General features: G+C 45.9%; 1 protein-coding gene across 1 annotated transcript in view; it reads left to right on the plus strand.

Moving 5' to 3' along the window:
• LOC144723965 (LON peptidase N-terminal domain and RING finger protein 3-like) overlaps nucleotides 1-15760 on the plus strand; it is a 96111-nt gene that overhangs the window by 59876 nt on the left and 20475 nt on the right. The window contains exons 4-6 of the mRNA XM_078602768.1: nucleotides 502-648; nucleotides 5056-5302; nucleotides 6791-6899. Coding sequence (XP_078458894.1) covers nucleotides 502-648; nucleotides 5056-5302; nucleotides 6791-6899 — 503 coding nt within the window. The remainder of the gene's footprint in view (nucleotides 1-501; nucleotides 649-5055; nucleotides 5303-6790; nucleotides 6900-15760) is intronic.

Here is a 15760-nt window from a genome sequence, read left to right on the forward strand (position 1 = left end):
ATATTCTGATTCTAATGGGGCGAATGGGATGAGTCTGTATTAATGCAATGTACCAGCGTCGTTTGTGGCCCGTTCTTTCCTATTTTCCACTGTTGCGGCTGTATTGAGCCAGCCCGGCGTGGGCCAGGAGGCGCCAGGTTGTTTTTCACTGCAGAAGCCGAGCTGTGCCGCCGACATCACATGCAATCAACGAGTCGAGACGCACGTAGAGGACGCGGCGATGCCGTGTGTTTGAGTTGTGTACTCGCGTCACACGCCCTGCATGAGCCCCAAGCCAGATTCGGATGTCTTGTAAGGCCGTCGTATCGCTTTTCGGTTTCGGCTTGGCACGCAAGTAGCCAGTGGAAAACCAGCCATAAACGGGAGGGCCCGCGCGCTGGCTCTGCTCGGATGTGCCAGTGGAAAATGGGGATTAGAATTCATCGTGGGAATGTGGAAAGGAAAAGAGGCCTGACCTGTCGTGTCTCCATATGCAATCTCTTTTTTTGAATTTTTTGCCAGATTCTGTGGGAGGTGCTCGCCCCCAACACGGAGAGCATGTGCGAGGGGCTGAGGCCCCCCTCTCCGCACAGCCGCAGCAAGGAGACGCTGTTCTTCCCTCTGGCCCACAACCACTGGGACCCCCCCTTCGCCTCCGCACGTCACATTGTGAGACCCTCACTCGCATGCGTGACACCTAGCAGGTGGTGAGTGTCGCGTGGCCGTAATAATAATTATTTACATTTGTAATTCGCCCTTAAACAATCGTTCTCAGGGTGATATGCATGTAAAGGCGGGAAATAGTTAACAACAACCACGTAAAGAATAAGTGAGAAAGACGGCTGAAAATAACTAAAGAGAGAAAGCTATTTTAAACAGATACGTGTTTAGTTGAGATTTGAAGATTTGGAAGTGCTTTGTATTCGTGCCCTGGAATGGGCAAGGAGTTCCAAAGTTCAGGTGCCGCAATTGCAAAGGCACGATCACCCTAAGTGTGAAACCTCGATCGTGGGACAGTGAGCAATGTACAATCTGAAGATTTTAATGATCTAAGTGTCACGTGACCGTAGTGCTTTCAGCACATCGTGAAGTCTGCCTGCTGTTTGCCCATTGGGTTCAGAAGCGTTAATCGATGCGGCTTGCGATCTGTCGCTGATCCCCTTCTGATTGTCATGTGCTGTTTAAATTGACAGCCAATTGCCGATTGGAAATGGTGACCTGGAAATGACATTGCATCTCACACGGCACGGGATTTGACTTTTGACCAATTCTACACTGATAAAAGTACCCAATTTCCAGTTTGAAAGGTTCTTAACTCAGGTCCGGGTGAGAGCTCAGCTCAGACTATCGCATCTGTTGAGTTGATAAAACGGTGTAAATTTGTGTGAATCGTGGTGATCCTATGGAGAAATCTGTCCTGTACTTCATGTGGGTCAACCATACTGGCTGGGTACAATTATACACCCTCCAGGGTGGCTGGATAACCAGCGCGGTCAGTACCTGTGCCACTGAGCCCGGTTGCGTGGGTTCCGCACGTGTCCATGGTGGGCTCTCCGATGTTTTTAATTTTCGGCTTGTGCTGCGCATTGTTCGGCATTACGTCTGACGTTTTGCTACACCACGTGCGTAAATCAAGTCACTGAAACTTCAGGAACTCGAATTCGGTTGCTGGAGAAGCTCGCGGTTTCATGGAATGAAATGTCGGACCTCGTGCCGGACAACACACACGGCATAACCCGAACGCATGTCGGGGAACTGTTACAGCACAACTGCATATACCTGGTCCTGTAGGTGGAGCACGGAGAATAGTATGTCGCCTGATGAGGTTGGTTGTAATTACCGGCGAAATGTCAGAGTACACGAATTGTAAATGTTGTGAGTTTACTCTCCAACACACCGGTGTGCTGTACTAGTAACAAATTGGCATGTTTTGTTTACGTGACCAAACCTTACTAATTAGTCGTGTCGGGTGCCGGCGGGTTGAACAACACATTTATATTTACGCGATCTAACCCTAAAAATCGTCTTATGGATAATATTGGTCGTGAAAGCTTACTGCTTGTTAAACAGTATAGGGTTTGACCTGCGAACGTGGCCGAATAGTTGAACCTGTTTTGTGGGTCCTAGCCTTCTCGTTGACCATGTGTGCAAATCTGTCACTGTGTATTCAAAAATGAAAGCACCCTTATGTAACAGTGCAAGCCGATTATTTCTAACAGGATGTGATGGTGGGGCTGTTGTCACGAGGTATCAGGGCTATGCATAGAAGAAGAGGCGCCCATACTGAAGCGTGTTTTCCAGAAGAGACAAATTAACAGCAGCACAAACCACAATTGTGGGATTGAAGACACCCATCATGCTTACCCATGGGTTTTCATCTGCTTGACGAATGAGAATTACGAAAATTACGAAATGGGGCATAAACAGTTGTCATTGGAAATTACACTTTCTGTTATTTTCAAATTTACATTTATTAAGTGACTCCTTGGTTTATACGTGGCTGTTGAGCTTTATTGTTTGTAAAAACAAAAAACAGATATACAGCAATCATATAAACAGATAGAAAGCAGTTGAAAGCGAGTGCTCATCACGTCGAGTTTTATTATTGTCATAAACCAAGTCAAATTGCCTGATTGCTCATCTCTATTGATGACCCTGAACCAGTGATGTCATGTCTATATTTATATGGCAGAGGCCATAGGACAACCACCAGTGTCTCCCTGCGCAAACATATATTGGGCCATTGCTTCCATCTGTTGGCAGTTTTGGGCTGTCATTGGAAATTACACATTCTCATGTCAAGGGCCTGTCTCTTTTAGAAACTTCTGTCGAGTGGCCACAAAGTAGGACTCATTGAAAGTGGAATTTCCCTGCGTAGATCATCGCTAATGTACCATTATTTTAACACAATACGAACCCCCCAGATCTCAACGAACGGATGGAGGACCATCTTGTACATTGTAAAATCTGGCGAGGATTTATATTGTATTGATTCGTGCGAGTGGCAGTGATCTCGCTGGGGAAAATGAACACGAGCATTGGAACTGGTACGAACACTAGAACTGGGTTCCCTACCTGACACCACCACTCCCTGTTCTAAACCGCCCACCATTCCACAGGAGAACCGCTTGTTGGTATTAGGGTGTTTGTTTCTGTATTATAAATGCAAACTATTTAAACAATACATTTTAATTTAATTTTGCCAGGTAAGGCCCACTTATAGCTCTTTTTTAGAAGCGACCTGGCCACAAATGAAAGCTCAACGAAGTGGCTTATCACGCGTTAACTTTAAGCAGCCAAGTATTCAAAGTCCAAAGTCTCACATGTCACCCGGGCACAGCGACCGTAAAAGATCTTGGCTTCACTCTATGGAGTCATGAAGATGAACTATGTACTTGCACACTTGGTCATGTGGATGATACCATCACCACACCTCTCGATCTAAAACTAAACTTTTCATTTTTCCACGTAAAGCCCACTGAGCCAAATACTCTAAACTCATGTTCACTGTAAATCTGGAGGGAAAAACCCGAGTACCCGGAGAAAAATCCACACGCCCATGGGGAGAGAGAGAACATGCAAACTCCAAATATTTAGGTATCAGGGTCGGAATTGAACCCACAACCTCCTGCATACCAGGCGATGGAGGTAACATCTCACCATTGGTTTGGCATGTTTATCATGAAATTTTGATTCCACGGTCCATGATCTGGTGCTATGGTTGAGGATGTGGGAATATTTGGATAGTGTTGATTAGTGACTGTAATATCTTGGTACATGAGTTTTAAAGCGTCAGTGCAAACAAGTTGTTATTCAGAAACTTTCCACACTTTTTAACTTGTAATCAACCATTTCTTTTTCGTCTAAATTTAGTGGAATGTAGCTTGCTGTGTATTATCGATATCACAATTCACCTTATGACTAAACTTTATGCACGGATGTAAAAAAACTGTTCAGATGAGTCTCTCATTCAGTGTTTAAATAAAAGTCGAACATTGCTGCGGTGCCACTGGCTTGGTACAAGCTTGAAGCTGTGGATTTGTTTAAATATCAGTTGTAAGGGACCAGTGGTGTTAAAACAAAGATTTGAATGAAAAGCCAGTGTATGGCATTTATATTTTACTGTCAAAGCGTTGCGTCGTAGAACCACGCGGAGACAGAACGTCTTGTAAGGGCTTTCGCCGTTTATTAACACGGTTTAAACACTTGGCTTACACCAGGGGTAGGTGTTCTCTATACTCGGTCTTTCCCATGGACCCACAAGCTCTACTTGTCCTAACCTCGGCTATGCCTTGGGCTCTCTCACTCGGGCCTAGACGGGGGTTCATCCAACACCGCCTGGCCGAGGAGAAAAGAACCCCACTCACTCTCAGCCGATTCTCACAGTCTTCTTCGAGCCCTACTCTCGACTATCTCTTCGGCTCTCCCACTCGTCGATCCCGGACGGGGGTTCAGCCAACACCATCCGGTCACGAGCGGGAGAGACCTCCTTCAGCCGATCCACACTCCGGGCTCCCACAATGAACCCCGCCTTCGTCATGGGGTCCCCCTTAAGTACCCCTTGGGCGGCTCCTCCCCTTTACTCGGACCCGCCCCTCTTCTCGAAGGTGTCTCCTTACAGCGCTCATGACATGACGCCATCACACCTTACAGCGCCCATGATATGACGTCATCACACTACTCTTCTACAAAAGTATAAATTCATGTCAGTGCCATAATTGAAATCTGCTTCTGTGAATTTAAATATATCACCCCTCAAATCTCACCTTCTGTCCATTGGATGACGTTCAGATTTCCTCTAACAAGCCAAGCTTTTATAAGAGTTAAGTGACACAACTCCCTCTGTGTCCTCTGCATCACGACATAGCTGAAGCCACACATCTCCACTTTGCGGTGGAAGTTCAAGGACTCTAGCTTGGCCGGGACATCACCAGAGGTCATGATAGCAGCGTGTCAGAAAGTCACGGTGGTTTGTTGAGCAAGCTCCCAGGCTGTTGTCGTCGGATGCACATGCCAGCTATGAACGTACAAAATAAAATCAGTTTTTTTTTGTTTGGGTTGTGTCTCCCTCCAAAGAATATCTGTTCTGAGCAAGATGGGGAGAGTTGGACTGAGCAGGAGGAGGGAGCTGGGTGCAGTGCCCGAGCAGGGTCCCTGTGCAGTGAGGGCCCAGCCCAGGCCCCTGTGGCAGCTGTCAACGCAGCGCACGGCAAAGCGGCGCCAGCAGAGCGGGAGAGGGCGGCCAAGTCGACCGCCCGTGTCGTGTTCAAACGGAAACTCGGCGATGCGAAAGACGAGATCACCAAACGGCTCAAGACGGAAGGTGAGCGGCCTCGCTGCTCTCGCCGCCATCATCGTCGTTGTTGTTATCGTCTGCTTAAGTCGCGCTATTTTCATGGTTATCCTCGTCTTAGAATCCTCATCATCGCATGCAACGTTGTCGCCATCGTTATAATCTGGTCAACATCATCATGATCATTACCACCAAAAATAAATGCAAACACAAGCACCACTGCAATAACCTCCATCATTTTCATCTCCATTAACACCTGTAACTATCTTATAATCACCATCAATATATGGGGTTGAGATTCGTTTATGGCCTTTGTTCTCAGCCATTGTGCAAAGCCTTAGTCTATCAAAATATTTCTGTCATGAGGCAGTGCAAATGAAGAATGGGATGACCTTGCTTTGGAGTTTGCACTTGAATAATGCTTTGCTGAGTGAATGTGGCCAAACAAGAGCGGAGCATGTTTGTGCACCTGTCTGTCGCCGTGTGCTTGTTGGAAGACCCACAAGGTCATATGTAATATAAATAAATCAGGGGACTGGTCCAGTCCCTGACATTAACATCACTCTGAAAATCAAGGAGCAAGCACAGCTCTGAGCGAGTGAAGGCACAATAAACGATCCCAATAAGTGCTCTTCCATTGTCCAAACACATTCACTGTGTCGCTTGCATGTGTTGTCAGTTTTTTTAAGAACTAATGCCTTTTATGAATAACTTCTCTGTATTTGCCAGTGGCAGTGTTAAGACTTTTAGAGACTGGTACGCATTCGTAGAGTTAATTATAATGAGGCTTTAGCGGTACCCCAGGGAAGTGGTGACCCTTTAAAGTTGTTTAATAAGTCTGTGATACATAGCTATCTTATTCTTTGGTTCTTTCGTTAAAGTCACGTATAAAGATAAAATAATAAATTAAATAATAGCATAATATGCTATTATTTAATTTATAAAATAATAAATTAAATAATGGCATAATATGCTATTCTTTAATTTTTTTATACGTGACTTTACCGAAAGAACCAAAGAATAATTCCTGCAGTCATGAAAGCTCCAAAATTAAGATAGCTATCTTAGTTACGTTATTAAATAGATGTGTTTTCTAAATTATTATATAAATGGCAAACGTCGGAACTAGCATAAATAAAATGTAGAAAGTACTATGCTACGAGAATTGACTTGGCTCAGACCGTAATGAATGTGCAGGGGAAATGACATGGAGGGCCAGAATCACATCTTAAACGTCCAAAATTCACTTTTACGTGGGTGATTTGCCCCACCGACGATGGCGGAGACAGTGACACCTCTTGTAGTTCAAAATTGGACACGCGCCAATGCGTGACATTGGCTTTTTGCGGTGGAGCTCGGGGACACGTTTCCAGATGGCGAGACAAAGACGCGGGGGGGGGGGAGATTGGTGGGGCGTGTGCCGTGCTGCCGTCTTCTCGCCTGCCGCGTGGATCTGCGCCTGTGTGCAGAGGGGAGGGGGTGTGTGCGCCCTTCTGATGGACCGTCTCTGCGTCATAGGTGGTGAACCGGGAGCCGACCTGCAGCAGGGGGTCAGCACGGGCAGGAGGTGGATGGTGCAAGCCAACCTTATCGATGCCTCTGACCTGGAGTGCTCCCTCTGCATGCGGTGAGCCCATCGCTCTTTTCACAGATGTCCAGTTGGGGCGGGTCAGTTACGACAACAAACAATAGGAAAACACGACAGGAGTGCAAAGTATAGGAAAGGTAAACATATCGCTTAAAAAATATATACAAAAAAAAAATTCGTATTTTTCCAGATAAAGTCCTTTGAGCTTATTAGCTTCTTTTTCAAAAGTGACCTGGCCACAAATGATAGCTGAACAAAGTGGCATTCACCTGAGGCTGCCAAACTCTCGGAGCCAGATTAACCCATATGCAATTGTTGTGGACACAATGGACCCAAAATTTGCATCCTCATCATCGTCGTTGTCACCTATCCACTGCTGGATAAACGCCTCCCCAAGTCATTAACACCGCTTATAGTTTTGCTGTGCCACAATCTTGTCTTCACCTCCTCCTCCTGCATATGGGCTGATTTGATCACTGCATCTCCGCTGTGGTCTTCCTATCAAGAGTGTCCCCCCTGTGGCTGCCACTCTGCGCTCTACGGTGCGTACACAGTTGGACGAGATCTTTAGTCCGCACCCCCCCCCCCCCCAATTTTTTATACCACGTTTGGCTACGTACGGTGCGAAAGAAGTTAAACATACATACAGTGAGGGAAAAAAGTATTTGATCCCCTGCTGATTTTGTACGTTTGTCCAATGACAAAGAAATGATCAGTCTATAATTTTAATGGTAGGTTTATTTGAACAGTGAGAGACAGAATAACAGGAAAAAAATCCAGAAAAACGCATGTCAAAAATGTGCGGAAACAGTCGATGTTGTTGCGCCTTGCTGCGGGCGCCCCGTCCCGACGCGGCCGTGTCGGCGGCGCAGCCCGCGGTCCCGGCCACGAAGCAGCGGCAGCCGACAGCTCCTGCGGGCTCCTGTCGTCCGGCACATGAACTGCCTTCTTGGGGTCCCAACCCACGGCTCCCTCTTCGACGATGGGCCCCCCCGTCCACGCCGTAACTTGCTTCCACTGGCGCAGGTTGAACTGGGCGTCCAGACACTTAGCCGCAGCCCGGGATGTGAGCTTCTCGTGACCGCACACCGGCATGGGAATGCCGAGATCCCGGGACAACTCCAGCATCTTCCCCAGGATGAGAGGTTCCAACAAGTCAGGCTCCATCTCCGGGTATGCGGCCATTGCCAGCTCCAGTACCGCGCCCCTATACGCCACCGGAGACTCCTCGGGTGCGCGTTGTCATTGCACAAACCGGCGATGAGCATCATCCGGCGGCTCGTAAGCGTCTGCCATTTCGTCGAACACACCACGCAATGTTTTCTTCTTCGCGGCTTTTATAGAGCGAAAGAATCTAACGGACTCGTCATCAAGGAGAGTCAGAAGAACTTCTAATGTCTCGGCGTCAGTCCACCTCGCCGAGCATACCGCTGCCAAAAATCTGCAGGCGAACGCACTCCAATCGCCCCCGATGGAGAATTCCTTGACAGTCGTTATGTGACGACTGCGACTCCTTGGCGCGCTCCCTCCAGCCGCTGACTCATCCGGTGGCATGTTCAACATGGCGTCGCAGCGTGGTGTCGACAAGATGGCGGCCTTCCGTCGCGGAGGGCCCAAAATGGCGGCTTCCCGCCTTTCGTCGTGCGCCACGCCCAAGATGGCGTCTTCGTGCCGCGTGGCTGATGGCGTCGACATCGAAGACAACCCGTGCTCCTGCGGACCACCAACATCTCCTTCCGACGCCGCTCTCGGCGTAACAAGCTCACACAACTGTGCAAGTACGTTCTTGAGAGTTTCAAGTTGCTCCGCCATCTGACTCCATCTTAAATCCGCGTCCTTTGGTGCAGACTGGTCCGCCGACGCGGCGACATCTTGGACCCCCGGACCCGCACTCGTCCCAGCATGGATCTCCTCCTCTGCCGGAGTCGGGTCCACCGCAGGAGGAAGGTCATCGTCGTCGGAAGATGAAGCCGATGCCGGAGACGGAATATTATTTTTTCTCAGTTGTTTAGCCATGCCGTTACACTTTTGACACCAGTGTAATAAAAGACTCGGACGCTTCTCTCTGTCCTGTGTCCTTTATTTGGGTTCGATCTCTTTTCCCTCACGGCACTCCCCTATATACTCTCTGCTCTGCAGCCCCAGGCTGCTGTCGCTCACGTAGCCCAACTCCCTCCTAGCAGACCCGCTGCTGTCTCGTCGCGCAGACCCCTGCTGCCCAACTCCTCCCTTGCAGACCCGCTGCTCTCTGCAGCCTCCTCGCTGCTCCTGCTGCCCGGGGGTCGGTCACCGTTGGCCGACGGTGCCGATCCTCGTGGCCCGGGTGTGTGGCGATCTCGCCACTCTCTCTCTCACCCTTCGCCCTGCGTGGCCTCACACTTTCCCAGTCTCCGATCACTCCCCACTGCTTCCGGTTACCCCCCTTATAGACCTCTACCCTCTCCCCCACGTGACGTAACTCCTCCCCCCACGACGTCACTTCCAGGAGGTCGTTTACACCCGCATTACATATATACAGTCCACACGTACAATAAACATCAGCCCACCACACAGGTTTTATGTTACGCTTTGTCCCGCTTGTGCTTCATAACATTAGTTGGGTCGTTGAGCATTGTCCTTGCATCATTTTAAGCATAGGGACTCCCAGCCTGGCTCGTGCAACAGAGCAGAATTAACTTGGAGCCATCGAGCTACATTATAAACATATTTGCACAAGGACAGAGCCTGAGTCCTCTGGCAAAAGGTGAATGGGAACCTGTTACAAAGGTGACACAAGGGTCTGTGTGTATGGGACTTCCGAGTTAAAGTTCTCTTCGGAAAGCAATGACTGAGAGCCTCATTCATTCGTTCATCTTTGGGAAAGACAGCTTCCAGCAGTGTTGAGCTCAAAATGGTAAAGTTGTCAAACTTTTGTACGGATTTTATTTTACAACAAAAAACTTCAGTTTTGATGTGGTTTCCTTGTTCACCAAGGTTCCTGTACCTGACACCATCACAATCATTGAAGACTTGGTTCATCAAGGACTGAATGCTGGGGTACCCCCCCTGGTGAGACACTGCTTAACCAATACATACTTCACCTGGAATGGAACTTTCTACAGGCAAACTGAGGGCACCCCAATGGGCTCCCCCTATCTCCGGTTGTAGCCAACGTCTTCATGGAGAAATTTGAGACTGATGCCATCCAGACTGCCACTCTACGCCCGACCTTGTGGAAGAGGTACGTAGATGACACTTTTGTCATCTGGCCACATGGCCGGCCTGCTCTAGACCAATTTCTCGACCACATCAATTCCATACATCCAGCCATCAGATTCACCATGGAAGTCGAAAAAGATGGCAAGCTACCCTTTTTGGATGTCCTAATTAAAAGGAGACCTGATGGTTCAATGAGCCACTCTGTCTACAGGAAAGCCACCCATACGGATGCTTACCTGAAACCGGATTCCCACCACCATCCATCCCAGAAGAATTCCCTCATCAAGACTCTATACCATAGAGCCCAATGCAATTCCGACCAGGAACACATTGTCAGTGAACTCAAACACGTACGCCAAGCTCTTAAGGCTAATGTTTACTCCAACTACACAATCCGCAAGGCCATCACTCCAACCATCAAGAAGGATCCTGTTGAGGAGCCTTTCAAGACCATCACCTTGCTGGGGTCACAAAAAAAATCTCCAAAATCCTGATTAAACACAAGATCCAGGTCCGATTCAACACAGTACATAAAATCCGTGATCTGGTCCCGTCTGTAAAAGATGTGGTTCCAGACATACAGTACCCTGGCGTCTACAAACTAAGTTGCCTCTGTGGTAGCAGTTACATTGGAGAAACCAAACGACATGTCTCGGACCGCATCCGTGAACATAAAGCAGACTTGAAACACGGTAGGACAAACACCTCAGCCGTGGCAGATCACTGTTACAATTCAGTGGGCTCACATGACATTGACTTCTCCAAGACAGAGGTTCTCTGCAAGCCATCTGGATACCATGAGAGATTCGTTCATGAGGCGATCCACATATACAAACACAGAGACAATTTCAACCGAGAAGATGGATTCTGGCTTAGCAATCATTGGAAGGACGTAATAAACCATTTCGGATCTTAACTGATTGTGTTCACGTTTACGGTGACTTTCAGACTGCGTTCCACTCACTGGCATTGTATTCTCCGCAGGGAATGGATTCTTTGCTCCGCTGCAAGTTTCCTCCCACTACTCACCCATTGACACGACGGTCAATGGTACAGTGTATAATAACAAATAGTATAACATTCATATGCTTAATACAATGTTCAAAGTAATATATAGTATCGTAATTGTATAGTGAATATATACCAGTGTGATATACATTAGGGTGGGTAGAATAATACATAGTGTTATATTATTATAGCAATACAGTATATAATTTAATGTTGGGTTTGTCTATGGCAGTATATAGTACGGTGTAGACTCGTGTAATGTAAGAGAATAAAGTTTAGATGGAAGCATATTATATAATTTTTACGACGTAGAATTGTAATGTATTACTTACTGTTAGTAACTCAGCTTATTGTAGAGTATAGTTAGTATACTGATGATACTATGTAGTTTATACTTTAGTTGTTTACGTGTTGGTTTTAGTTACTGCAGCTACATACTATTAACACTCCTTCCCTTTATTAATGCTACCCCTCCCTTTGATGCGGCTAATCCTGCATAATGCACGGGCATAATTAGTACTATTCACATACCTGCATTTCCCATATCCCCTCCCTTTGATGCTGCTAATCTTGCATAATGCACGGGCATATGTAGTACTAATCACATTCCTGCATTTCCCATAAATATACTAAATTCCTCTTGATATGCAAATTATTTTGTCGAAGCACCCTTTCCCCCCCTCCCAACCCAGCTTATATATATGCTCCAAGCTCGTGTGCTGTTTCATTCAGACGCTGTCTCCCCGACAGACCTGATTTTTACCTGAGGACGGCTGCTTGCATTGTGGCCAAAACGTCGTGAGAATTATTTTGTTTTATTTTTATTATTTTATTACTTCCCTTCTACGTGACTTTACCGAAAGAACCAAGAAGATGAATTTGGTTTCTGCCAAGACATGAATGTGACAGCAAGGGCGATTACACGAAATGAACAGATGGGTGAATCATCAGTCTGTTGAATAACGTATTTCTTAATGGGTTCCGAGTGGACTGTTTAAACACAGGGTCGATCTGCTGGATTACGACCACACTTAATGCGCTGCTCGCCATGCGGCCCTCTCTTACTTATCCTTGTTAACTGATTTAATTATCTCAACAAGGTTCAGTTTGTAGGAAAGCGGGGATTAAATGAAAGAGGCTCATGATATTTCCATTCATTTTATTTCTCCTGGATGAGGTTTGTTATTGTTTGCAATGGTTCCTTTTGGTGGCTAATACAATCCATGGTGTGTGTAGTGCAACGTTACTTCCGTGCCAATGTTTAAATTGCAGGAAAAGACCATTGAGATCAAATGCTTGTGTTTCTAAGTGTTGGGCGTCTGTGCTCTCATGCGTAGAGTATGTAAATCACGGTGTTAAATGTGCTGGTGTATTGTTTATTATGAAAAACAAAAACAGTATTTCAGGAAACAAATTAATCTGGACTTTAATTATTCTTTGATTCATACTGCTCTCTTTTTCGGTGAGGTACGTCTACTTTAATTGATTGCCTCTTCATTAGCACAAACCAATACAGCCTTTCAGTTGAGTTCTTGGGTTCCTTTATCACTCAGCAATTTGTAAATTAATGAAAGGTAAATTAATCTACGTGTATGCATGTGTAAGTCAGTTTCTAGGTGTCTAGCCTGAAATGGGAAAGAAAGATCGCAAAATAATTTCATTCAGGTTGCGGAATCTGACCGTTTCTATCAGAAAACGTGAAAAGGTCTCCCAGCTGAAAATATCTCTGGATGACAGAAATTCCACATTGTCTCGTAGAAATCCCACATTCTCATGTGGAATTCTACATTTTCACGTGGAATTTCTACCTGTGGAACCAGTTTCTCCATAGAAAAGCGACTGTTAATGTTCCACAAAGCGGTACTCAGTTTATTGATCTGGAATTTATTCTCGGCTAAATTGCTGAACGACTGCAGATGATGTCTATGAAACACAGCAGCACCTTTGTGATAGCCCTAAGCTATACGAATGGTGTGAATACCAAATGTACTAAATAGTAATTGTTATGAAATTGACCGAATTTAAATATATGGCAACATTGCAATGGTGAGCCGATAACTCTGAACCAGAGCGTCGTGCAACCAGTGGGAGTCTCACTCATGAAATAGAATCAGAATATCCTGGAGAAATCCGATGAGCTATGAAGCTCTTTTTCACAGATGTCCAGTGGTCGCAGGTCAGAAAGTTTCAACAACAAACAATACAAAACAACGATAAAAGTGCAAAGTATAGCAAAGCTACGTAAATTACTAAAACATTATTTAAAATTAAGCAATTTATAAACTAAACTATGTCTTCGTTATTTTTCATAAGCAGCCTGGCCACAAATGATAGCTCAATAAAGTGGCTTATCACATGGAAATGCATGGAAATGTAGCAGCCAATAGATCAACGATCCCGACAGCCCTGCCTCCAAATACACTCGAATGCAGAAGAGACCGACCATCACAGATATGGGTCACCACATCTATAGAGTTGGCTTTGAGCTGAATGATTCAGTGTAAGGTTCTGCTGTAGGCACGGTCATCCCCATTAATCCTGGAATGTAATTTATTTTCAGCGTAATGCATAGAGGTCCTCGCAAGAAAATGAAATGACCACTGGGTAATGCTGTGGCAGATCTCTTGACCCAGAATTGGAAGATTGAGAGATTTCAGTTGGGGGTTGACTCAGCTCTTACCCGATTTTGTGCTGATAGAATGAATCCCATTATGTGAAAAGTCAGCGGGGACTGTGCTACATTATTTGCCATAGGGATGGAAAATTGTATTCACTGGCTCGGGTTCACCAATGACCCTGAGCACCAATCAATGTTTTTGGCAGGAGAAAATTCAACTTGATTCTTTGACTGATGTGGGTTTTTTCTTTGAACTAATTCTCATTATATCTCAGAAATATGTAGCTGATTTTTGTCATGTGGTAATTCCGCAATTCATAAACTTGACCAATTTACTTCGACAGCATGAGAGGACGATAACCTTACAGGAGGTAGTCTCAAGCTAATTAAGACTGCATCTTGTGGAGATATTGTGTTCACTTCCACTAATCCCTCTCCGCACTGCTGCGATGCAGCTGTCGCGCCAGGAAATACAAGACAAATGGGCTTCTTACGCAATTCATTTCGTACAACACTCCTGTGATGAATTAGAACGAGGGCACCACAGTTGTGCCAGATGCAGTGACAGTCTGAACACTGGTTCATTTTAAACTAGCTGTACTACCCGGCTTCGCCCGGGACTTGGATCCACCACGCGCGGCCGCCTTTGTCTCCCCAGTACCGATGTTCACACACCACAGCAGTTACTCGTTTGAGGCTGAATCGACCTAGGGGAGGCCCAGGAGCAGTTGAAATAATCGTCACCGGTGGTGGCCGTGAGCAGGAATCGAACTCGGGTCGCCGGGTTTGTAGCGCAGCGCGCTAACCACTAAACTACAATGCGTTACGCTTCCACATGCGCGGGTCACGTGACAGATTTGACGTCACAGCTCACTTGCCGTGCAAAACATATATGCATTATTGAGCTCCCCCCCCCCCAAAAAAAAAGTGTATTTTTATAATTTTTGCATGGTGTACAGTCTGGAAAGTACCCACATGGCAAATTTCAAGTTTGTTGCATGTCGGGAAGTACGCTAAACATTTTGAACAGAGACACATATTCACAACTTTGCCTTTTATATATATGGAGACTACCTTTTTTTTACTGCCTTCCTGTTTCCCCTCTATCTAGCTGTGATGAGAGCAGTCCGCTCAACATTGTTAGGCTGCAAGTTCAATCCCAGTTGGGGTTGCCACTCAACCCCATGAGATATACGTACGCAGGACATATGAGAATGAACGTGGGAGCTTCCGGACACAAAGTCAAAATGTTTCCTCTCCTCTGAAAAGTGTGGCGTGGCATTCATCTCTGTCGATGGCCGTGAGTCACTGGCTTAAATTCCACATTTCTGTGGCAGGGGTCTTTCACGAGAGAGAACAACCGCGGTTGATGTTTCACAAAATTATACTCATTTGATACTCAAAAATTATACTCATTTTGTTGACCTTACAGGGATGAAGGGCTGAGTTGACCCCTACCCAGGATATTAACTCGCAACCTTATGACTGTGAATCAGGAGTTTTAACTAAAGTGTCAACAGTTGTCATGATGTAAAAACGTCTTGCATGATTTTCCAGCTCTGTTCCTCATGCTCAAAATTATATTATTCACCCTCTCGTTTTTATTCAATTCCACAGACATGTCATCTCCATCAGTCATGTAACTTATTTATATATAAACACATTATTTGGCTTTTGTAAATTTCCACGTGATAAGCCACTTCATTGAGCTATCATTTTTTCCCAAGTCTCTTCTGAAAAAGAGCTATATAGCTCAGTGAGCCTTACATTGTAAAATTAAAAAAATGTTAATCTCTAAAATAGTTAGTTAATCCTATCACCAAAGCACCCAGAATATGCCCAACCTGATCACATCTTAACCTGAGCAGTTTTTTAGACTGGAAAGTGCTTGGATGGGTAACCACCATGCATAGAACAGGCCTCAGAGGCTGCTGCTGGCTGTGTTTGTGCAGCAAAATCCATTGTTGTGGTATACTTGCTCCAGTAGTACCTACAACCAGCACTGACCAGCATGGTGAAGTATGGTAAAAAGAATTCCCATGGCCCGCATGCCTTGGGGAGGCCATTGTCCAGCAGT

The sequence above is a fragment of the Lampetra planeri genome, chromosome 19 (assembly GCF_965212315.1).
Source record: "Lampetra planeri chromosome 19, kcLamPlan1.2.h2, whole genome shotgun sequence".
In the NCBI taxonomy this organism is placed as follows: Eukaryota; Metazoa; Chordata; class Hyperoartia; order Petromyzontiformes; family Petromyzontidae; genus Lampetra; species Lampetra planeri.